Consider the following 26,365-nt stretch of genomic DNA (forward strand, 5'->3'; position numbering starts at 1 on the left):
AAAAGGGAGAGAAAGGGAGGGGAAGATAAGGAAAGAGGGAGCAAGTGAGGGGGGAAGTGAGATTCGTTTTCTTTGTTTCTTTCTCAACTGCCTCGCGCGCTTTATACGATTCGACTGAATAAATGACCACCAGAAATACAGACTGTACATTGACAACAAAAAGCACACACACGTCGTTTCATCCGCCATGTTCTCGGAAGGAAGTTACTCGGTAACCACGGAAACATTTTGCGCACACGCATTTCAACTTCCGTGAAAGAAAACTGCAAACATTTCTCGCTAGTGTGGACAGATGCACTAAACTGTACCGGTATACTTTGTATTGATACAGTTATACCACTATCGTACTGGTATAAGTGTGAACACAGCATTATATTTTGCCCCGGATATATTTTGATCAGGGCGGTACGGTGGTGTAGTGGCTAGTGCTGTCGCCTCACAGCAAGAAGGTCCGGGTTCGAGCCCCGTGGCCGGCGAGGGCCTTTCTGTGCGGAGTTTGCATGTTCTCCCCGTGTCCGCGTGGGTTTCCTCCGGGTGCTCCGGTTTCCCCCACAGTCCAAAGACATGCAGGTTAGGTTAACTGGTGACTCTAAATTGACCGTAGGTGTGAATGTGAGTGTGAATGGTTGTCTGTGTCTATGGCCAAGTTTACATTAGACCATATCTGTCTCGTTTTCTTCGCGGATGCACTGTCCGTTTACATTAAACCGCCTGGAAACACCGGGAAACGGGAATCCGCCAGGGTCCACGTATTCAATCCAGATCGTGTCTGGTCCGGTGCTGTGTAAACATTGAGAATACGCGGATACGCTGTGCTGAGCTCTAGCTGGCGTCGTCATTGGACAACGTCACTGTGACATCCACCTTCCTGATTCGCTGGCGTTGGTCATGTGACGCGAGTGCTGAAAAACGGCGCGGACTTCCGCCTTGTATCACCTTTCATTAAAGAGTATAAAAGTATGAAAATACTGCAAGTACTGCCCATTGTGTAGTTATGATTGTCTTTAGGCTTGCCATCCTTCCACTTGCAAGTGGTAAGTGACGCGCATACCTGATATGCACTGAGAGCGCACACACAGCGGCTCAGTCCCAAATCACTGCTCGTGCGCTATACTCGCACGCTCTGTGAGCTGCGCAGGGCCGGAGTGAGCACCCTCCAGAGGGCACTCGCTGTTCAGGGCGGAGTGATTTGGAGCGCAGGATGCCTGCGGAGCCGAGCGTATCCGTGTATTGGCGTTGCTATGTGCACGCGAATTGTGTATTGGCGTTGCTGTGTGCACACTAATCGTTTTAAAAACGTTAATCTGATGATCCGCTGATACGGTCTAATGTAAACCCCACCTATGTGTCAGCCCTGTGATGACCTGGCGACTTGTCCAGGGTGTACCCCGCCTTTCGCCCGTAGTCAGCTGGGATAGGCTCCAGCTTGCCTGCGACCCTGTAGAACAGGATAAAGCGGCTACAGATAATGAGATGAGATGAGATATTTTGATCACTTCTCGGTCTTCATGATGCTGAACAAGCTCTATGACCATTCTAGAGGTGAATTTACATATAAATGGATCACATGACACCTTAATGACACATTCAGCTAATTCTCATGGTGACTGTTTGTTTGTACCAGAACTGATTTAAGGGTTTCATTGTGATATAATTGCAATGTAAAAGTAAAATGTAATCAAAACTTTTCTATTTTTCGTTATTTGGAAATATTTTGGAAAGTAGACAGTATTTTCCCCATCAACAATATTTAACAGTTATTCCATGAAATCGAGTCGTACATGAGCTGATAGCCGACGAGGCGCGTAGCACCGAGTTGTCTATAATCCATGTATGATGAGATTGAGTAGAATAACTGTTTCATTCTATCCACGTTCACTGGATTTTGGGAAACAGAACATTTTTTTTTTTGCAAATTCAATAAATAAAAACTTTCTACAAAACATCAGACAAAATTATTTCCGCTGAGAATGTAAACAAACTGGCGAAATGACAGGAGCAATTTGTGAAAAATGCGATAATAATAAGAACTAGAAAAGCACTCGGAGAGCGCAGACCTCCGCCAAGAATCCTTTAAAAAAATCCGGGATCCAGAAGGTGATCCAGATCACCGCCAAAATTTAATGGATTGTTACTTGTGCCCAGTCACACCTCTGGAAAAAATTTCAGAGCAATCCGTTCATAACTTTTTCCGTAACGTTGCTAACAGACAAACCAACCAACCAACCAACAAACAAACCAACGCTACTGAAAACATAACCTCCTTGGCGGAGGTAATAATAATTCTTGAAAAATAAAAAAGATATGTTCTTACCATTAAATACTTTCATTCCATATTCTGTTGCTTTTTTTTGTATTTTTTGGGGGTTTTGTTTTCGAGTAGAGTTTTTATTTCGTCCTCGGTTGGTTCGGCAACACGCTCCGCCATTTTCTTTTTTAAGGTTTTTTTGGTGGTTGGCAAACCAACTTAAAGGTGCATTACCGCCACCAACTGGGCTGGAGTGTGGAACAGGAGATACTGGGGAGGAGAAAAAAAAACCACAACTATATTCTTTTAGCTATTTCTGTTTCTTTTAAATACTTCATAACAAAGTGATACACTACCGTTGAAAAGTTTGGGGTCACTTTGAAATGTCCTTATTTTTGAAAGAAAAGCACTGTTCTTTTCAATGAAGATCACTTTAAACTAATCAGAAATCCACTCTATACATTGCTAATGTGGTAAATGACTATTCTAGCTGCAAATGTCTGGTTTTTGGTGCAATATCTCCATAGGTGTATAGAGGCCCATTTCCAGCAACTCTCACTCCAGTGTTCTAATGGTACAATGTGTTTGCTCATTGCCTCAGAAGGCTAATGGATGATTAGAAAACCCTTGTACAATCATGTTAGCACAGCTGAAAACAGTTGAGCTCTTTAGAGAAGCTATAAAACTGACCTTCCTTTGAGCAGATTGAGTTTCTGGAGCATCACATTTGTGGGGTCGATTAAATGCTCAAAATGGCCAGAAAAATGTCTTGACTATATTTTCTATTCATTTTACGACTTATGGTGGGAAATAAAAGTGTGACTTTTCATGGAAAACACAAAATTGTCTGGGTGACCCCAAACTTTTGAACGGTAGTGTATATCTGACTTGATGTGCTCCGCCATTTTGTTTTTCTCTCCTCACAGTATATGAGCTGATATCCTAGTAGTAGAGTAGCCAATCAGAGCAGGCGATTGCTCATATCCAGTGAATGTGGAGAGGATAAATACAGGCTGTTTTGTGTGTAGAGTCATGACAGATACTTTGGGCAAAAGTCTGTGGGGTTGGAGGGAGAAAGGGGTGTGGGGTGTGGGGGGGTAATATTTATGCAACGTGCTGTATAATCATTTGAAAATGAAACCATGACTATCAATAAGTCTGGCATGTTCTTGCCAGTCGAGTAAAACCATGACGCAGGGATGAATTGTTGTTCGTAGTGCAGTGAAGTGAGAGAGGAGACTTTTGCATTAATGGAGCTGTCTCACATTAGATGCTGATTAGAAACACAGCGAGTGTCATTTCTGCTTAATTAGAACGTGTTGTCACTCATTTCACCTTTCCTGCTACGACTCTCTCTCTCTCTCTCTCTCTCTCTCCACAGGGTTTGTTTAGATTAGAGATGAACATTTGTATTTTCTTATCCGTGGCATTTTTAATGGAAAGTCACAAACGTTCCCATTTATCACCATTTTCTCATCATTAAATATAAACACAGAGATTTCAGTAACGCAGCACTAAAAGCTTTCTGCACTTACACTATTGTGCTCCTCTTGTAAACACAATATGTCTGTATTTGCAAAATTCCCGCGAATGGACTCATCACACACTGCGGTGACTTCAAATCGGCGCCTTTCCTTCCATCGGCACTCTGTCTGATGTCTGTTCCTTTTTTTTTTTTCCCCAATCGTTATTATTATCAGGTGTTTGGAAATAGTTTCCTATAAATACGCAACCATGTAGATCAGCGTTCATCGTGACTCAAAGGCATGTGAACATATCTGAACATCATTCCGAAACAGATTAAAAAAAAAAAACTCTGTGTCGTACTTTATCGGGAATTATTATACATACAGGACACTTTTTCCATGGAATAAAAACATGTGTTCTATTCCCTTCGAGCAGTTTGATAGCATGCCAATATTGTTAGCATATCGCTTATCCTACGTGTATTACGTCACTCTACCCAATGGAGAATGAGTGCTGAATATGGTTTACAATATTGCATGGTTGTCAAGACAACATGACGTCACATGTCGGAGACGTAAAACTTCCACGCTAGCGAGTGACTGGGACAAATTGTAAATAAACAAATGTGGCTGCCAGGTTTGCTTCGTTAAATACGGAAGATTTTGAGAGAATTTTGAAAGATAAAGATGCGTTGAACACCCGAAAGGAATGTGTATGTATAATAATAATAATAATAATAATGGCTTTTTTTCATGGTCTATCAGATATATTCCATTCAGCTACTCGTCTTCAACTCATTCAATATCATGCTAGCTGAGTGGAATATATCGGATATACCATGAAAAAAAGCCAGCCAATATTATTTAAATAATGATTTAGTGACGGCGTAGCTCACTCCGACCCCGTCTAGTCCAGAAGGAACGATCTAAAGTGGGCCACCTTAATGCGCAATAAATGTTGCAAGCTACCGGTATGTACACTACCGTTCAAAAGTTTGGGGTCACCCAGACAATTTTGTGTTTTCCATGAAAAGTCACACTTTTATTTCCCACCATAAGTTGTAAAATGAATAGAAAATATAGTCAAGACATTTTTCTGGCCATTTTGAGCATTTAATCGACCCCACAAATGTGATGCTCCAGAAACTCAATCTGCTCAAAGGAAGGTCAGTTTTATAGCTTCTCTAAAGAGCTCAACTGTTTTCAGCTGTGCTAACATGATTGTACAAGGGTTTTCTAATCATCCATTAGCCTTCTGAGGCAATGAGCAAACACATTGTACCATTAGAACACTGGAGTGAGAGTTGCTGGAAATGGGCCTCTATACACCTATGGAGATATTGCACCAAAAACCACACATTTGCAGCTAGAATAGTCATTTACCACATTAGCAATGTATAGAGTGGATTTCTGATTAGTTTAAAGTGATCTTCATTGAAAAGAACAGTGCTTTTCTTTCAAAAATAAGGACATTTCAAAGTGACCCCAAACTTTTGAACGGTAGCGTACACTATATATAGAAGCGATATCCACCCTAGGAATACTGATCTATTTATCAGAAAGAATCCAAAACGGTGAGGAATTGACCGAGAAGAAGCGATTTTTTTGTTGTTGAACTGCTCATTAAGGCTTAATTAGTCCATAACTTCATTAATAATTGTAATGAAGCAAATCTGGGTAGAAGTTCTATGCACCCTAGGTCCCCCTACCTTCATGCCAGAAAGAATCAAAATCGGTGAAGAACTGAGAGAGAAGAAGCGATTTGTGTGGAAACTGCTCGTTAGGGATTGATTAATTACACCATATCTTCATTATTAAGTGCAGTTATGCAAATTTGGGTAGAAGCCATATATATGCACCCCGGGCAGACCTACCTTCCTGCCGAAAAGAATAAAAATCAGTGAAGAATTGAGAGAGAAGAAGCGATTTTCGTGAAACGTGGACGGCGCTGAACGGACGACAGACGACACATGATGGAATAAACTCATCACCTGTCGGCCGGATGAGCGAATAATCAATGACGGAGAGAAGTCTCTGTTTCTGACCTGAAGTTGATTCTTTTCCTAAAACAAATGTTTTATTCTTTTTATACCACAGCGAGTTGGCAATGATTACAATTTTAATGTATTGTGTGTTTTGGTTTTTTTTAAAATCCATTTATAGTTACAGGTAATATGCAGCTTTTTTTTTTCTCTCTCTTGACGTTAACGAGATATAAAATCGCGGCTTGTCATGTAACTGAGAAACCGTAAATCGTAAACTCGTCTGTCCTGAAGATGTCGGAAAACAGTTACAAAGCGCTGACACGGGAAGTTAAACGGCGTTCTGCTTTACGAGTGCGTTAATATACTGTAAACCTGTGACCTGCAGAGCTGCTGTTATAGAAAACTAATCAACGCCTTCTGACCAAACAGATTACTGAACAGCGCTGTGGGATAAAACTGATATACTTTTGACATACTTTTCGTCAGGCAGTAATTTCATTCAGGCTTGTTGTGCTCCATCAGCAGGATTACGCACAAACGAATAAAACAAACAAACTGCACGTAAGCACGTATGTGCAATCATTGGTTTTTTTCATTTACACTCTCTTCGACCTTTATCAGCTTTTCCTTCCCATCACTCCTCCCAGGTGCTACGACCTTGAGGGCATGTGGGTGATGAATGACTGTGGAGAATCGTGAAGGTTACGGAGCTAAAATCCTGACAGGATTGATGATAGATGTCTCGCAGAGAGACTTAAGCCGCCGTTAGGCGCGTGACGCTGTCACGCTTTAAATCTCAAGGATGTGACCTGCTGACCTTCTGTAAAACAATATGAAGCCTGTTTATCACCAGCACGGTGAGGCTTTTATTCACCTCCTTGTCTTGTGTGAGATCTAAAATTGCCTGTCTATCAGTGTCATATCCGTGAGAAACCGTATGTAGATATGATATGATTTTTGTTTTGGTCGAATAAACGGATCTCCTGCACTGCAGCTTGTTCTTCTCCGTTCGAGAGCAAGCAGATCCTCGAGCGGCAGTGTTGGTCAGTGTCATGTCTGTAAGTGTAAAACCTTACAACCTATCAGAAATCTTTCACTGTATGAACGACAGGAATTTGGACCATTCTTTCTGAGGAACTGAATTTAAACACGGGATAATCTCACTCTTTTAAATCCACCGTGTTGAATTATTATTTTTCTACTTTAAAGCGAGACGGCCTTTCGGTTTCATAAAATCAGTGAAATTTATTTCCCTCTGAAATGTGGTCATTGTGATATGTTTATTTCTGTAATATCTAAAAAAAAAAAAACAGTCCATTCTGTGGCTGGGAAGTTATTTAATTTGAGGAGATTAAAGCAAATAATGTGCATGAAATCGCTCGCTTCGCGCAGTCAAGCAGACAGAGGAAGTCCGTGTGTGTGTGCGCATGCGCAGGTTTCCCTTTGGTCGTGCACTGACAGTTCCATCATTCTGTCGCTAAACGAACAGCTGATCACACCGAGGTGCTCGCTGAGCGCCGATATTTATTAGTTTGGTCCTGCGTTTCCTTTCCTTCGTATATAACATAACGTCTTTTCTTCTCGCTTTCTTTCCGTTACTGTAGTCGGTCTTTCACGTTTCATTCGCACACTCGCGTCCTCCATTTTTCTCTCCTGTTTCAAATTTGTATCCCACAATGCCTTGCGCGAACGGCGAAAGCCCACCACGTGATGTGATGCATGACGTAGTATCTTGTATTGGGTCATGGTGAAGCAGGAAAAAATAGCGGAGAATTTAGGGCCATGTGGAGATAAATTCATTAATTGTTTGATTAAAAATAACCGAATAAAATTGGAAGTCTGTGATTCGAATTCAGTAGCTTTTGGTCACTAAAGAAAAATAATTAGGTGTCGGGGAAAATTCTTTTCATGACCTACACTTGAGAAATCTGAAAGGCGGTACAGATTTAAATAATTATGACGGTAACGACTCTCTCACTTTTAAATCTATATGTTTGAAATGTAATTTAGTCAGTAGTCTCGCTCGTCCAGTCTTATGTTGTCGGCAGACTGCTATTGTTTATAATATATCGTTTTGCAAAGGTTGTACAATAAAACAAAACAAAACAAAGACAGTCGAGCACAGACAGTGAATACAACATGTGTAATGAACAAAGGGAAGAGGTAGAGTTTTAAAGTGCAAATTAAATCTTTAAGTGATTTATACAGTTTCAGTGACTTGTAGTATATACACCGTACCAGTCAAAAGTTTATACACCCCTACTTATTCATAGTTTTTTTTTTTTGTATTACCATTTTCTACACTGCAGAATAATACTGAAGACACCAAAACTCTGAAACAATATCTGGAACACACGGAACTCTGATTATCCATCCATCCATTATCCATAACCGTTTATCCTGTGCAGGGTCACGGGCCAGCTGGAGCCTATCACAGCTGACTATGGGCGAGAGGCGGGGTCACCCTGGACAAGTTGCCAGGTCATCGCCTATGTGACAAACAAAAAGTGGTTTAAAAAAAAAATCATATTTTAGATTCTTCAAAGTAGCCCCTGTTTACCCCCCTCTTTTCCCCCTTTCCTATAATATACAGGTTCTTTAAAATTCATTGATTGATTGATTGATTGATTGATTGATTATACTGTGGGCCCACAGTAATTGGCTAATGCTGTTGTGATCACCCTGCCATAAATATATATTTATCCTGTCCACATTCACTGTATATGAGCAATCATGCGCTCTGATTGGCTACTCTACTACTAGGATATCAGCTCATATACCGTAAGTAGAGAAAAACAAAATGGCGGCGCGTGTTGCTGAACCAACCGAGGATGAAATAAAAACTCTACTCGAAAACAAAACTGCAAAAAATACAAAAAAAAGCAACAAAATATGGAATGAAAGTATTTGATGGTAAGAACGTATCTTTTTTTTATTTTTCAAGAATTATTATTATTATTATCATCATCACAGTTTTCATAAATTGCTCCTGTCTTTTCGCCAATTTGTTTACATTCTTCATCTTTAAGCATTGAAATGTGTTGAATTTTTTTAGACCGGTTCAAAAGCTCAAAGAAGTTTGAAAATTACACAACTGAAGTGGGGGCGGCACGGTGGTGTAGTGGTTAGCGCTGTCGCCTCACAGCAAGAAGGTCTGGGTTCGAGCCCCGTGGCCTGCGAGGGCCTTTCTGTGCGGAGTTTGCATGTTCTCCCCGTGTCCGCGTGGGTTTCCTCCGGGTGCTCCGGTTTCCCCCACAGTCCAAAGACATGCAGGTTAGGTTAACTGGTGACTCTAAATTGAGCGTAGGTGTGAATGTGAGTGTGAATGGTTGTCTGTGTCTATGTGTCAGCCCTGTGATGACCTGGCGACTTGTCCAGGGTGTACCCCGCCTTTCGCCCGTAGTCAGCTGGGATAGGCTCCAGCTCGCCTGCGACCCTCTAGAAGGATAAAGCGGCTACAGATAATGAGATGAGATGAGATCTTTGATCACTATTTTGTCGCTGCTATAGCAAGTTATGAGTGTTTGAAATATGCTCTGTAATATATCAGTCCGTATGTCAAAGCAGTGGGCGTAAACGAGATGCGTTGAGACCTGTGCGAGACATCGTTGGACGGAAGTAAAACGTACAGCGGAAATCAAAGTGACCGACATCTGTCAACGCTGTCAAAAGACGCGCGCGCCCTCTTTCGAATGCTGATGTAATCAAGCCGGAAGTTTTGTTTGTTTTGATAGCAATCAGGAAAGTTTGAAAAAAGTCGGCAGTAATCGTCATTTAAACTCGTTTTTGTGCAATACTTCGTTTGGAAAACAGTTTTCAAAATGGCGGCGCTGACACCTGGCTGACACTTCACGTTTGAAGTCTCACACAAGTCTCGTGAAGATCGCGCGGATAAGCGACGCCTGCCGTGGACCAAACGAACTAAATTCAACACGGCTAAAAACCGAATAGGCCGATAAGTATAATATTTAATTGCGATTAGCTGCCAATACGAGTCACGATATAAGGTTACTAAAACCGAAAACGTAATTGAATAACACGTTAATTAAGAGATAAAGCAAGTTTAAAAATGACTTCAGTTCCCCTTTAACTAATGGATGTTTTTTTTTTTTTTAAATGTTAAATCAATACACACGCATTAACTAACCAGGGCTTCAAAGTCCACACAGGTTAAGCTTCATGGTACAAAACAAACAAACAAACAAACCACATTAAAGTCACAAAGGACTCTTTGTAAGATAGAACGTGTATAACTGTGTTTGTTGAAAAGGCTTTAATGATTTTGAAGCTTGACTGGTTGCAGATAAATCTCTCTTTTCACCGAATGACAAAACTGAGCACGAACCTGAGCTGTAATTTCATTTCTTCAGAACTTTGAGATAAATGTTTTAGCAAAAAAAAAAAAAAATCACCCCGACTGTTCGCTTTGAACCTATCGCAGGGATTACTCCGAGCCTGAATCGATTACCTGCTCGCGCCGAGAGTTTTTTACTCCAGCAGGTGTGAAATGAGCGACAGAACCTCATTTGTTTTTCAAATTCTCAGCCACACCTGAGTGTTGGCGCTGTGGAGGTTAGATAAGCGTGTTTGTGGGTTGGCTGTCAGCGTTTTGAAAGTTTTCCTTTCCTCTGATTGTGAGAACGGATTCTTCTGGATGTTTCGTCTCGTGCGCGTTGGAAATGAAACGCATATGGCGAATATGTAAAAGAGGCAGGGGTGTGAATAGACTTGCAAATGAAGTCCAAGCACACTAGCATTAAAATAAAACAACAACGAGACACAAGTGCACAGGTGTGGATTCAGTCTCTTATTCTGTTCGCTTCCGTCCTCGACTGACTTCACCAGTTTATCTCTGTTGTTGGGATTGAAGTGTAAATGATATGGAGAGCGAATGATAAAAATCAAAGCAGGAGTTTGGAGAATCGTCACAGCATGTGAACGCGGCATCACGTGGGCATCACGTTTAAATGTCAGCTTAATTAAGTAAACACGGAGGGAGGCCGTACTCGTACGCTGGCGCTACACAACAGGGATGAGTAGTTACAAAAAAATAAACCCCAGGCATGTCTCTGATCTGATGTGCACGGCGTGTCTGTGTTTTCCTCACAGCGTCAAGCGTTAAAATAAAACGCCACGTTTATGTTCACAGCAGCATCTGCTCACACAGACGCGATGTAAAATAGTCCAGTAAAAGAAATCCACGTCTGCAGATATCATAATAATGAGACTGGTTTCTAAAGCGGACCTGTGGCAGCGACGGCGGCTGTGACGTTTACGCCCTCGGTGTTTCCTGTGCCTCTTCTTCTCCGTCCCCTTCACTTCCTGCTCCTCTCGCTCTAATTTGGTCTCGCTGGGTTTCGCTGCCACACACACCGACGTCTCCAACCTGCACGATAAGACAGAGAAAGAGCTGACACGGCGTTCTTTTAATACATATTTCTGCTTGCAAATTATACGTAGAGCAAAAATATACTCAGCAATTAAAAACTGATTTACTCTGGGATCGAAATTACTCGTACATACACCCATGCAATGCTATTATGTCACGTGATTTGCATATCCATTCATATTTGCATATTCTGTTTATTCATAATTTGGATGTGACATAATTTACATATTTCTACATGTTCACAGAATGCTTTCTATTCCTGCTTTGGACACGGTAATGCGTATATTTGCATATTTCATTCAATTCTTTATTTGGAAATGACAAATTTAAGTATTTAAATTTTGCTACATATTTACATATTCATTTCAATTCCAAATTTGGACATGGCATAATATACACACATTTACATATGCATTTCTATTTCTTATTTGCTCATGCCAACTTAAATACTTGCATATTCCTTTCGATCCATACTTTGGGCATGCCACAATTTACATGTTTAAATATTTTACATACATACCCCTTTCTATCCCTACTTTGGACATGCTAATACTTATATTTACATATTTATTTCAATTCTTCATATAGCATGATAATTTACATATTTAAATATTTGTGCATATGTATGTATTCATTTTAATTCCTAATTTGGACATGACATACTTACAGATTTCTACATATTCCCTTTTTATTCCTACTTTGGATATGACATAATTTACATATTCACTTGCATCTTCCTTTGTATTCCTTATTTGGACATGATGCAATTTACATACTTCTACATATTTACAGAGTCCCTTCTATTCCTACTTTGGACATGGTAATTTATTATATATTTAAGTTCTTTATTGGGCGGCACGGTGGTGTAGTGGTTAGCGCTGTCGCCTCACAGCAAGAAGGTCCTGGGTTCGAGCCCCGTGGCCGGCGAGGGCCTTTCTGTGCGGAGTTTGCATGTTCTCCCCGTGTCCGCGTGGGTTTCCTCCGGGTGCTCCGGTTTCCCCCACAGTCCAAAGACATGCAGGTTAGGTTAACTGGTGACTCTAAATTGAGCGTAGGTGTGAATGTGAGTGTGAATGGTTGTCTGTGTCTATGTGTCAGCCCTGTGATGACCTGGCGACTTGTCCAGGGTGTACCCCGCCTTTCGCCCGTAGTCAGCTGGGATAGGCTCCAGCTTGCCTGCGACCCTGTAGAACAGGATAAAGCGGCTAGAGATAATGAGATGAGAATGAAGTTCTTTATTTGGACATGACATTTTGCATATTTAAATATTTTACATATTCCTTTCTATTCTTAACTTGGACATGATGTAATTCCCACAGTTCTTTGTAAATCATCCGCCACAACCCTATCCGCTTTTTTTACTCTATTCCTTTTCATGTGCAAATCAGCCCGTTACTTGGGATCTCAGTAAATCAGGACCTACATGTACTTCTGGCACTTGCACATATAAGACATCTCATCTCATTATCTGTAGCCGCTTTATCCTTCTACAGGGTCGCAGGCAAGCTGGAGCCCATCCCAGCTGACTACGGGTGAAAGGCGGGGTACACCCTGGACAAGTCGCCAGGTCATCACAGGGCTGACACATAGACACAGACAACCATTCACACTCACATTCACACCTACGCTCAATTTAGAGTCACCAGTTAACCTAACCTGCATGTCTTTGGCCTGTGGGGGAAACCGGAGCACCCGGAGGAAACCCACGCGGACACGGGGAGAACATGCAAACTCCACACAGAAAGGCCCTCGCCGGCCACGGGGCTCGAACCCAGGACCTTCTTACTGTGAGGCGACAGCGCTAACCACTACACCACCGTGCCACCCACATATAAGACATTTAAAATGTATTAAAAGTGAACCGTAGTTTTGTGAGGCTTTATTCTGAAATGCTAGAATAAATTACTGATATAAGAACTGGACACATGGGTCAGGATGAGTTACTCAGACACCGTGTTACAGCAGCGGCTCCTGATCGTAGATTTTGGTGTTGATGTATTAACGACGTTAATAAAGACAGCCTCAGGCACGTCGGGAGGCTATCACACTTCACTTACGCTTCAGGAACTGTCCAGTGAATTTTAAGAGTAATAGGAAAGCCGAGATTCGATAACGTACGGTGATCAGCGGTTTCAGATGTACCTTTGTGTACCGTAGCTGTGTCACTACATTTGAGATCTACATCTCAAATGCTGCATGACCAAAAATTCAGGCGTTTTTAAAGGAGGCACATTTATCTTCGTTTTCTCAGCTTTGGTGAGGGGAATCAAGGTCACTGTGCATTTCTGAAGAATGAACGTGATCCACTCTCAGAATCTCTGCAATATATTTTACAATAGAAATGCTTCTGTTCATCATAAACACTGTCTGCACTTCGGTAGCAGAAATTTACTCAATTCAATTCTGAATATTTGCTGTAAAACAAGATCCTGCATGGTGCCAACTGACTATCTGGCAACCCTGTTAGTTTTGTTTCATTCCATTTCCCTTGGAAGTCTGAAGTCGGAGCTGGGAATGACATGAATGACATCACACCCAAGTTGACTGCATTCCAGTACAGGAAGTCGGAAAACCAATAACAGCAATTAGCAATACCAGTTCCAGCTGTTGTTAGTCACTGTTAGCAATAGCAATTGCTAACAACGCATTACTCAGTACACAAACACCACAGCAACATGTCCACAGACAGAAAGTGATCAGTACTGTGTGTACGACACAAATACGAGAGCTATGCTAATAAACAGTATATTACTACAACTGTCACTACTGTTGAAGCACGAAGCGGCCATTTTGGATTTTGAAGCTGGGGTTGCTGAGTTTCTGCCAATTTTCCAAGTTGGAAATCCAACATCAGGGGGCACGCCAGTTGATATTTATGACTGGGAACTTGGAAATCCCAACTTTACAGTTCAAATAAAACACACCACAAGTGCCCTGTCCTCTGCTCCTCCCCCGATCATGGGGCAGAGTGATTCCTGCCTCAGTGGGCTTACAATAATAATAATCTCATCTCATTATCTGTAGCCGCTTTATCCTTCTACAGGGTTGCAGGCGAGCTGGAGCCTATCCCAGCTGACTACGGGCGAAAGGCGGGGTACACCCTGGACAAGTCGCCAGGTCATCACAGGGCTGACACATAGACACAGACAACCACTCACACTCACATTCACACCTACGGTCAATTTAGAGTCACCAGTTAACCTAACCTGCATGTCTTTGGACTGTGGGGGAAACCGGAGCACCCGGAGGAAACCCACGCGGACACGGGGAGAACATGCAAACTCCACACAGAAAGGCCCTCGCCGGCCCCGGGGCTCGAACCCGGACCTTCTTGCTGTGAGGCGACAGTGCTAACCACTACACCACCGTGCCGCCCCAATAATAATAATAATAATAATAATAAAGTGATTTGATAATTAGTGCATGCTGCAGTTCATATATTTGACCATGAAAATGAAGGTGTATAATAACTCTATGGAGATGGAGACCTCCGTGAAGTTGGCACACCTTATGATGAGATTGTGAATAAAAGTATTTCAGTTCATAAATAAAAATTTGTGTTCTAACACTTTTGGGGAAATGAACCGTTAAATGTTTTGAATGACTCGACGTCACCAGCACTCATTAACACCCAAATGACTCCAAACATATCTGATTCGTTTGCCCATTGTTTGCACATACTGGTTTGACTATCGTTTCCGTGGGTTCATTTGCCCATCGTTTGTGCAGATTCATTTGACTATCATTTCTGCGGATTCGTTTGCCCATTGCTTGTGCGGATTCGTTTGACTATTGTTTGTGCAGAGTCATTTGCCCATCATTTGTGCGGATTTGTTTGCCCATCGTTTGGGTGGATTCGTTTGACTATCTTTTGCCTGGATTTGCTTGCCCGTCATTTCTGCGGATTTGTTTGCCTATCATTTGCACAATTCTTTTGACTATCGTTTGCGTGGATTTGTTTGCCCATTGTGCAAATTCATTTGCCCATTGTTTGCGCAGATTCATTTGCCCATTGTTTGCACGGAGTCGTTTGACTATTGTTTGTGTGGATTCGTTTGACTACCTTTTGCCTGGATTCATTTGCCCATCGTTTGTGCGGACTCGTTTGACTATCGTTTGTGCGGATTCATTTGCCCATCGTTTGCGCGGATTCGTTTGCGCGGATTAGTTTGCCCATTGTTTGTGCAGATTCGTTTGACTATCGTTTGCACGGATTCGTTTGCCCATTGTTTGCACGGATTCGTTTGACTATCATTTGCGCGGATTAGTTTGACTGTCGTTTGTGTGGATTCGTTTGCCCATTGTTTGTGCGGATTCATTTGCTTATCGTTTCTGCAGATTTGTTTACCCATTGTTTGTTCAGATTTGTTTGCCTATCATTTGCGCAGATTCTTTTGACTATCCTTTGCGTGGATTCGTTTGCACGGATGCATTTTCCCATTGTGCGGATTCGTTTGCCCACTGTTTGTGCGGATTCATTTGACTATCGTTCATGCGTTAATGTGGTGCTGGGTGACGTCATGTCATTAAAACATTTAATGTTTTTTTTTCTTTATTTCGCACAAATGAAAGCTATACATAAAGACATCTAAACAAAATACATTTGGATTGTGCTGGGGAAGGTGGTTAATTTCTCAAACTCTTATAGCACAATTTCTTTGCTTGCACAAATGTACACAAATTAATCAAAATACTTTTATTCACGTTCTCATCATGCAGGAACCACCTTCAAACAGCCGAGATTACTGGGGCAGTGAGAGAGCTTCCCCATGACTGCGCAACATTTAGAAAGTCAAGCAAATCAAGAGAGCATTGTTTTAAATCTGTCAAATGCTCACAATTTTTAAACCATAATCACTCAAATCAGGTTATTAGTACTTCAACGAAATTCAAAATGTATGGAGGTGTGAACGAGGACTTTATTAAGATAAACATTTATTGAGCAGCTGATGTATGAGCAATTCCAGCGTTATGGACGTGACACTTGAACTCAAAATGGCAACAAATGACCCAGTGCATGTTTTATTGTCTCCCAGTATTTAAACAGGTGTTGCATATTTTAAGGCTGTACCATACTGGAGAAGTGATAGAACAAGAACAATTCCCATAGTACATCTAGGGCATGCCAGAAAACGCCAATAAAAGATGCGTTATGGATGTGACAGAAAAAGTATCACTTTTCTTGGGTGACTGTACATTTTTATCAAACTCTGTGAAATTGTAAACCTAATGTCGAAATGGAGAGATCCGTTTGATAGAGGGGTCCAAGGTGAATATTAAAAAATCTTTGTTTAAAATATTTTGTATTTCATGCAGAGTTTCGGAAGGAAAAGTCAGCGTTATGGATGCGACGAAATTCCGTTATGGATGTGACGCGTCTGAAATAGACATGGCGTATGTTTAGAAAATCAGCAATTTAACCACCATAACCCTTTGAAAAACTCTCTAAATATCAGCTAAAACTATCAAAGTTCTTAAATAATATTTAGGATGGCTATTGTTTTGCTGTTTTGTGGATTTTAGCATACATTTCTGTGGCTTGTGGCAATAATATAGAATTGTACATGATCAAAGTTGATTTTAGCTTGGGTTTTACATTATAAGAAAGAAAGACTGACAGTGACATATTAGGTTGGTTACAAATTGGTTCAACTTATTCACATCTGTAAAATACAGGCCTAGGTGATATCTCTGGGAGTGGTTTTGATGTATTACATGTTGCTTTATTTTTGCATGGTGAGGTTGACATTTACATGGAATTGCCCGTATCTAAATGCATTATTCACCACAAGTTCACTAGCTAACAGCTGCTAATGAGCTAATTAACAGCGTGCTTCAGTCCTTCGGTAAAAAGGGGAACGGCGAGTTCTCTGAGCTCCAAATTCAATGGAAATCTGAACTTGTTTATTTTTCTTTAGTCCTTTTCAGAATTGTAGAGTGAAATGGCAGTCTAATGAAGAGCTGCATACCGAATGCTAGTGTCAGTGTTTGTGCATTTCTGTATCATTATGTTTGCGCGTTTGTGTGTGATTATAATGACAGGTTAATCAGTCGCTCCAATTAAGCACTGATTTGCTCTGTCTTCCTGTTGGAGGATGTAGTGTGTCCTCTCTCACCTCTGAATTAGCGAGAGCAGGACTCAAATCACGCTAATAACAGCCTACCACACACACACACACACCCTACGTGATCAGAAAATGAATATATGCTCATTACCATAATAGTGGATCCTTATGAAAGCAATAACACACTCCGTGTTGTGCTGTTACTGAGAAATAAATCAACAGTGTGGTGTAATGAAGCAGCCCTGCTGTTACTGTACTCAAACACTGAAGTTGATTATTTTCCCTTAACAGCACAATCTGTAGTGTGTTATTCCTCCTGTACCTCATTTTCTCTGAGAGCTAATAAGACGAATGCAGCTTGGTGTGTTAGCAATAAAAAGCACGAGTGTGTGTAGTGTGTTTGTGCTCGTATCAGACTCAGCGCTGCTCCTGCAGTATGATTTTCCCCCTTCACTGCACTGTAATCTCTCTCAGTGGGGCTCTAGTGTGTGTGTGTGTGTGTGTGCGCGCGCGCGTGCGCACGTGTGTGTGTGTGTGTGCACACGCGTGTGTGCGTGCTGTTGTTGTTGTCATGGTTGTGAATGACTCATTATTCTTGCCTCAGGTCGCCTTTGATTCACTGCCATAAAGTGCTGAGAGAGAGAGAGAGAGACAGCAGCAGTGAGAGACAGACAGTGGGAGAGAGAGAGAGACAGAAAGACAGTGGGAGAGAGACAGATGGTGGGACAGTGGGAGAGAGAGAGAGAGAGACAGAAAGACAGTGGGAGAGAGACAGATGGTGGGACAGTGGGAGAGAGAGAGAAAGAGAGACAGAAAGACAGTGGGAGAGAGACAGATGGTGGGACAGTGGGAGAGAGAGAGAGAGACAGAAAGACAGTGGGAGAGAGACAGATGGTGGAAGAGAGAGAGACAGACAGACAGTGGGAGAGAGAGAGAGATGGTGGAAGAGAGAGACAGAGAGACAGACAGCAGGAGAAAGAGAGACAGTTGGTGGAAGAGGCAGACAGGCAGCAGGAGAAAGAGAGACAGATGGTGGGAGAGAGACAGACAGCGGGAGAGAGTGACAGAGAGACAGACAGTGGGAGAGATAGAGAGAGACACAGACAGACAGTCAGTGGGAGAGAGAGCCAGATAGACAGTGGGGGAGAGTGAGACAGATAGATAGATAGACAGACAGTGGGAGAGAGAGCCAGATAAACAGTGGGAGAGAGAGACAGAGACAGTGGGAGAGAGAGACAGATAGACAGTGGGAGAGAGAGACAGATAGACAGTGGGGGAGAGCAAGACAGATAGATAGACAGACAGATAGACAGTGGGAGAGAGAGCCACATAGACAGTGGGGGAAAGACAGACAGACAGACCAACAGACAGTGGGGGAGAGAGAGACAGAGTACTGTCTATCTGGCTCTCTCTCCTCCACTGTCTGTCTATCTGTCTTTCTCTCTCTCAAAGACAGACAGACAGACAGACAGACAGACAGACAGTGGGGGAGAGAGAGAGATACAGACAGTGGGGGAGAGAGACAAATAGACAGACAGTGGAAGAGAGAGACAGAGAGACAGATGGTGGGACAGTGGGAGAGACAGACAGATGGTGGTGAAGTGTGAAATAAATCTGGATTTCTTTAAAATGCCTGAGAGATCATCAATTGGACAAATTGATCATAATTACTACGTGTGTGTGTGTGTGTGTGTGTGTGTGTGTGTGTGTGTGAGAGATGGTTTGCCCGATATCTTTATTTATTACATCATTATTGAGTCCTTGTGATATTGTACATCACTGAACCCTGAGAGTTGGCCTGTGGAGACAGTGAGAGACAAACCCTCAGTCCTACATCACCATCTAACACAACAAAACCCTCCTGAAGACGACTCCAACCGTCAGCGTTCATGTGGCGAAAACCGGCGGGATGAAACAAGGATCAAAGCAACGGGATGAAAATATAAATCTGGTGTGAACATTCCCTCTGATGATTCATCTTCATTTCTGCAGTAAATAACAGGAGCTGAGAAACCATCAGCAAAACTTGGCAGGAGGTTCAGTCAAAACAATATGGCCGCCAGCGACTGGGCACTGTGAAATTCAAACACACAGACAGAGAGAGAGAGAGAGAGAGAGAGAGAGAGAGAGAGACATGGGAAATGAAGATGAAATGAAGAATGCCAGGTTGCGACTAAAAATAAATTTCGAACTGTTCCATCTCCGAGGCTCTGAAATAATTACCTGCTTTGATGTGCGATGATTTGGTGTTGAAGGAAACGGCAGGAGGATTGGCATCAGGGTTAGAAAAGCGTCATGGGAGCAGAGAGAACGCCTGAGCTACACACACGACAAAGTTCTAATATGATTCTTTAAATTTATCCTCATCAAACTCCGCGCTCCGTTTCCCTCCGGATTAAAGCAGGACATGAAGTTAATTATTTTCTTACAACAGCAGTGTTTTATTCCTCTTATAACACGACAGTGACGTTACAGAAACTCATTACGTCGCTGTGTGGAATACGTGATTACTGACTGGTCAATTATGGCGGTCTATGAACACCAGACCGTTGCTATGGACACAGTTCTGATCAAAGACTCGAGAGGACGACGTCCAATCATATCAACCGGCTGAGAGAAGTACGCTAGTGTTGCTTTAATCATCAAAAACAAAACGTTACTCCATCAGAAAACACCGTGGACGTTTTAGGAATATTAATTTTGATATACTTGGACAGCACGAAACTTTTGAATCACAGTTAGTGGATGAAAAGGAAAAGAGAACAAGAAAAAAGCAAGCGGTGGAAAGACAAAGAGCTTTACGACAAAATTGAAGAAGACAGGCACAGAAATAAACACAAAACAGAAATTTCTAAATTCAATTTTGAAAACCTCAAATTTCTGAAAGTTTTTACGCTTGCATGAGGTGGTTTTTCAGACGATTTGACAAAGCAATATTTCACAAAAACTGAAACGGAAACTAATTTTTCGCATTTAAGTCACATGACACAACATGAAGCGCAAATCGAAACGTTACCTTTTAGAATAAAGAGTGTTGTTAAGCGCTGTCGCGAGACGAGAACCCAGCTTTACATCACATAACATCGGTCATATTTACAAACACATATCATTCGCAACTGTTTTTTGTCGACGTTTTTAAAATATCGCTTCTATTTTGCACAAAACTGCAACATAAACCCATTTTACACGTGTTCAAAATTCCAACGGTAAAAACATATTTGACTTCCTACTGTTCTTCCTTGTAACCATGGGCGCCACCAGGGGGGGAAAGGTTAGAACAATTCTAGGGGCCCAGCACTGCCATGGGGCCCTTTAAGGGGCTGATAATATGCTTTTAATGATTTTAATAAGACTTTTGAAATAACAACAATGCAATATTCCATCTGGTAAAATGAGCTAATTGAACAAGGTTGTCTATTTCTTGAGTTCTTCAACATATTATCATTTAACCCTCCCCCTTTTTGTGAAATGGTACGGTCCAGTTCTGGTAGAAGCGCGATGCGTTAAATCTGTGTGCTGATCAGTGCAACGCTACTTGCTGCTGTGTCGCGGTGCAGCAGCCAGCCAGCCAGCAGTGGAGTGCGTACAGTCTATGATCGCTAAATATGAAGAGTGGCTGTCAAAAACGTAAAGAAAGGCAGCTGAAAGCTGAGAGGGACCGGAGAGGCAGGCAACTGGTCACTCAGTTTTTCCCAAAGAAAGGTAGCTATCGCTCACATGTGTGTTCAAAATATTAGGCGAATGGTAAATGAACAGTATGAACGTGGTTGGATTAGCCTATCAAGAGAACACTTTTTTTTTAAAGATATTTTTTGGGCTTTTTTCACCTTTATTGGATAGGACAGTGTAGAGACAGGAAATGAGTGGGAGAGAGAGACGGGGAGGGATCGGGAAATGACCTCGGGTCGGAATCGAACCCGGGTCCCCGGATTTATGGCATGGCGCCTTATCCACCTGAGCCACGACGCCCCCACACTTTTACAGTTTGTACAGTGACATTTTTTCCATTTTATCTAATAACAACTGACTTGTGTGATAAACAAGATGAAATATTACGTTATGCTGGTGCTAATAACTAGTGCTAATAACCAGTTTCATAACTAATGGGGTGCCCTAAATATGCACAGATTCAGCCTCGGGGGGACCTCCGCCCTACCAAACCACTGAACCCCCCTTTGGAGAAGGAGGTAAGCAGCAATACAACCCATAAATGCTTTAGGATTGAAGTTTTTAATGAGCGAGCGCCATATACAGTTTGCTAGATTAAAGTGTTGCTAATAACGGACACCAGTCGAGTGTTTGACATGGTTACGTGTTCTATGATTTATTAGCAGTCACATCACACATTTCACTACCAATTGTCCTAGCACAAGAAGGCATGTGGCAAAATCTTGAATTTTCATTTGTGATTGTAAATGCACCAGAATTAGTCATTGACCAGTTTTCATCTAGTCCCTGGTAGGTTAATACATAAAATGTAATAACAAAGTCACAAACTCAAGGTCCATGGGCTATCAAAAGTCAAATAATGACAATAGTGCAATTGTGACAAGGGTGGGCAAAGTTGGGGGGCCCAAAATTCTAATCTTTCATGGGGCCCAAAATTTCTGGCGGCGCCCCTGCTTGTAACATTATGTCTCGACTGCAAAGCCCCAGGAAAAAGGAAACGTAAAAATGAACGAGGACAGAATCATCAACATCACTATTCCCACAAACGTCCCACTCGCCTCGTCTCACTGTTCACTCAGTATCAGTGTAAATGTCCAGTTAAATATGAGTTATAATGCTAAGCAGGCTAATCGTAAGAAAGCTACAGAAATCACGTTGCTATGGACGCAGTTCAAACCACAGAATGTAACAGACTTTTTTTTTTTTTAGTGGAAGCAATAAAATTTTTTGAAATCAATATTTTGTGTCAATTTATTGATTTCTTTAGTACGTAACTGTGTAATAAGTGGGATAATGTACAATGACCGGCTCGCTGTACGTTATGCCTTAGTTATTCAACACCTTCTGACCAATCAGATTCGAGAATCCAATGCAAGGAACACCTTCTGACCAATCAGATTCAAGAATTCAAGATAAAGTACTTAGTCAACACCTTCTGACCAATCAGATTCAAGAATTCAACGTAAAGAACGCATTCAACATCATCTGACCAATCAGATTCAAGAATTCAACATAAGGGTCGTATCTCACTGGGCTGCGACAGCCCCCAACTAGTTGGAGACACAACAATTGCGATAAAATATGCAAATTAGCGACAATTTTCACTTGGAATCACACTGAATCGATATTCGCATCTTTTACCGCAATTGTTGTGTCTCCAACTAGTCGCAGGCTGTCGCAGCCCGGCTTTCCCTCGGCAGGCAGGGAAGTAGAGGAAGCCTCACGGAAACTGACTTGAGAAGGGTTCGTGACGGCTTTGCGACACCAGCGACGCATTTGCGACTATTTTGAGAGAAATTTTGTCGCATGAATTTTTTGAACATGTTCAAAATTTCAGCGACGAAGGAGCGACACTTTGCGACTCATGCGAGGAAATGGAGAAGCCCCGCGAACGTTTCAAGACACTTTTGAAACTCTCTCGCGAATGACGTTCGCAATTTGTCGCAAGCTGTCGCAGCCCAGTGAGATACTGGCTTAAAGAACATAATCAACATCTTCTGACCAATCAGATTCGAGAATTCAACCTAAAGTACGTAATCAACACCTTCTGACCAATCAGATTGGAGAATCCAACGCAAGGAATTTAATCAACACCTTCTGACCAATCATTTGAGAATTTAACCTAAAGAACTTACTCAACACCTTCTGACCAATCAGATTAGAGAATTGAATAATACAACGGTATAAAGAGTATTTTACTCCTATTAAATCCCGAGTTCATGAGTAAACTGCAGTGGTGATGTCGTGTGATTGGTTGATCAAACTGATTACGTAAGCTCCGCCCTCATTAAGGGGTTCTACATGGAACTTTTACAGACAGAAGCACTTTATTACCTCGCCGGCGACGGAGTCCACCAGGGGGCGAGGTATTGTTTTCGGTGGGGTTTCTTTGTTTTTAACATTATGGGAAAACGGCTGGACCAACCTTCATGAAACTTTCAGGATAGATGGGCATTGGTCTCAAATAGGACCTCCAACATTTTGAGAGAAATTTTGTCGCATGAATTTTTTGAACATGTTCAAAATTTCAGCGACGAAGGAGCGACACTTTGCGACTCATGCGAGGATGAGTCCGAATGGTGTCCCAATGTCCTGAATGTGTCCCAAATCACTCCCTACTCACTACATAGTAGACTGTATAGTCAGGTTGCCATTTTGTAGTGCTGTCTGACTGTATAGTGAGCATTATTACACCCTATAGAGTGCACTCAGAGTATCTCACAATGCATCATGAAAAGACGTACCACGGCAAAGAAGGAAAAAAAAAAGGCCGCGGCAAAGAAGAAGTCTTAATCAGTGAGCTCACTATATACTAGTAGTCCTCTATATAGCCTAGGTCGCAACCGGACGTACAATTTTTTGGCTGTGTGATTTTTGGCGTTTCCCAAATCGCTGCGTTTTTTTTGTTCATGGAGAAAGACGCACGTTGGCCGTAAGTTTGTCTTGCAACCTGAAAAAAACGTAAGCGCCCGTAGAGTTTGCTTGACATGACAAAGAACCTCTGCGGCCCGTCTGCGGCTCGAAAATCGCCACGTCACACGCGCGCCCTCCGTGCGTTTCTTGCGTTTTTTGCACGTAGACCGGCCGTAGGAGCAAGTATGGCCGGTTGTGACCGAGGCTTATAGTAATTCCCTATACAGTGAGTAGGGCGTAGTGAACGAGTGAGTGATTTAAGACACAGCATTTGTAACCAATCAGCACTTATCCTGATCAAGTTCGATTACCCGTTCTATTTCTTGATAAACTTCGGAACTAATCAGAACTGGAAATGAAATAAGAGAAACCTTGCTTAAAATGTTTTTCTACAACCTCAGTTGTTCTTCTGGGGAAACTTCTTAAATGTTCTATGAAGAACCCGTGTCCCTTTATCAGAGAGGGTTCTGAGGTGGCGAAGAAATCTTCATTTTCCTAAAAAAAACCTTGAAGAACTTCGTCTCTTTAAGATATATGTAGTGAATAAGTGTCATGAGTAGGACTTAATTTGTAGACGCAGCAGTGCGAGAACCACCACACATAAACCTCACACACACAGAGTTTGCGAAGGGCCCATCCCACACTGTTAGCCGTGTCGTATTCACAGCTGAGCGACTGGTAATGGTGATGATAAAAAATGAGCGAGGGAGTGATAATGAAGGGGACAGCAGATGACAGAGTGTGTTCATTAAATCCCTCAGCGGTGGCCATTAACACCAGGAAGATGGTGTTGTTTATTTAACGTTGAGGTTATGCTGGATTTTACAGCAGGGGTTGGTGAATACGCAAGTCCTCATAATAAACACGATTAGAAACACGCCGCTAAAGGAAAGAACACTGACGCGATAATCATCTGACCTTTTACCACAGTTTACCACGATATCGTCCTGATGTCACGATACTGTACTCAAAAGATATTGATCGCTTTCTCGTCATTAGCAATGACCGCTAGCTTCTTAGCTCGGTTGTTATTCTGTCGATCAAAAAGCTTGGAGCAAGCGAACAGAGCTAACAACCAGCTAATGAATAAGTTACCCCACATTAGGAAGAACTCTGGTATCAGTTTGGGTTACACTGATATGTGGAGTTGACCGAATGTTGTAACCATGGTTACTATTCCCTTTCCCCGCCTGCGTTTTCTATCCCTGCTTTTTTCTGGCGACTCATGAGAGTAAGCCCACCCCGGAGGCGTGAACCACTCACAGGTCATTTGTATAATCCAGTGCCAATTATTGAACACAAATATTTAAAACGCACTCGCTCTGATCAAATCCCTGTGTAGGAATATTAGAACATTAACAGATATTAATATAAACCTATTTAAGTGTAAATGTATACAAAATTCACTCGCACACACTGTTTACTCAGTCCACGATCAAACGCATTCGCATAAATTAGCAAAAATTACAGCATGTTCCCTCATGCGGATAAAGTACTGAACTCTGATCTCCGCCATCCTGATCATCAGTTTGTTGTAAATTTATCAGAACATTAAAAAATACGTTTTACATGAACGTGGTCTCAATTCCGCAAGTGCTCCATCTCTCTGCCTCTCTCATTCTCTGCCTCTGTCTCTCTGCCTATCTATCTCTCTATCTATCTGCTTCTCTCTCTGCCTCTCTCATTCTCTGCCTCTGTCTCTCTGCCTATCTATCTGCTTCTCTCTCTGCCTCTCTCATTCTCTGCCTCTGTCTCTCTGCCTATCTATCTCTCTATCTATCTGCTTCTCTCTCTGCCTCTGTCTCTCTGGCTATCTCTCTCTATCTGCTTCTCTCTCTGCCTCTCTCATTCTCTGCCTCCGTCTCTCTGCCTCTGTCTCTCTGCCTATCTATCTCTCTCTTTATCTGCGCCCCCCTCTCTCTCTCTGCCTCTCTCATTCTCTGCCTGTCTCTCTGCCTATCTCTCTCTCTCTCTATCTGCTTCTCTCTCTGCCTCTCTCATTCTCTGCCTGTCTCTCTGCCTATCTCTCTCTCTCTCTATCTGCTTCTCTCTCTGCCTCTCTCATTCTCTGCCTGTCTCTCTACCTATCTATCTCTCTCTTTATCTGTGCCCTCTCTCTCTCTCTGCCTGTCTCTCTGCCTATCTCTCTCTCTCTCTCTATCTGCTTCTCTCTCTGCCTCTCTCATTCTCTGCCTGTCTCTCTGCCTATCTATCTCTCTCTTTATCTGTGCCCTCTCTCTCTCTCTGCCTATCTCTCTCTCTCTTTATCTGCCTCTCTCTCTGCCTACTGTATCTATCTCTTTTTGCCTCTCTCATTCTCTGCCTCTCTCTCTATCTATCTATCTATCTTTATCTGTGCCTCTCTCTCTATCTGCCTCTCTCTCTTTTTATCTGCCTCTCTTTCTGCCTCTGTCTCTCTTTATCTGCATCTTTCTCTCTGCCTCTCTCTCTCTGCCTATTTATCTCTTTGCCTCTCTTTCTCTGCCTCTCTGCCTATCCATGTCTCTCTCTTTCTCTGCCTCTGTCTCTCTCTCTGCCTATCTATCTATTTTGCCTCTCTCATTCTCTGCATCTATCTATCTATCTATCTATCTATCTATCTATCTATCTATCTATCTATCTATCTATCT

At 42.1% G+C, this 26,365-nt stretch overlaps 1 protein-coding gene across 1 annotated transcript in view; it reads right to left on the bottom strand.

The window, feature by feature from the left end:
• The window catches only part of srrm4 (serine/arginine repetitive matrix 4), a 193,868-nt gene that overhangs the window by 46,222 nt on the left and 121,281 nt on the right, over positions 1-26,365 (bottom strand). Inside the window, exon 2 of the mRNA XM_060907487.1 lies at positions 10,945-11,085. Coding sequence (XP_060763470.1) covers positions 10,945-11,085 — 141 coding nt within the window. The remainder of the gene's footprint in view (positions 1-10,944; positions 11,086-26,365) is intronic.

This window comes from Neoarius graeffei, chromosome 24, assembly GCF_027579695.1.
Source record: "Neoarius graeffei isolate fNeoGra1 chromosome 24, fNeoGra1.pri, whole genome shotgun sequence".
NCBI classification, from domain to species: domain Eukaryota; kingdom Metazoa; phylum Chordata; class Actinopteri; order Siluriformes; family Ariidae; genus Neoarius; species Neoarius graeffei.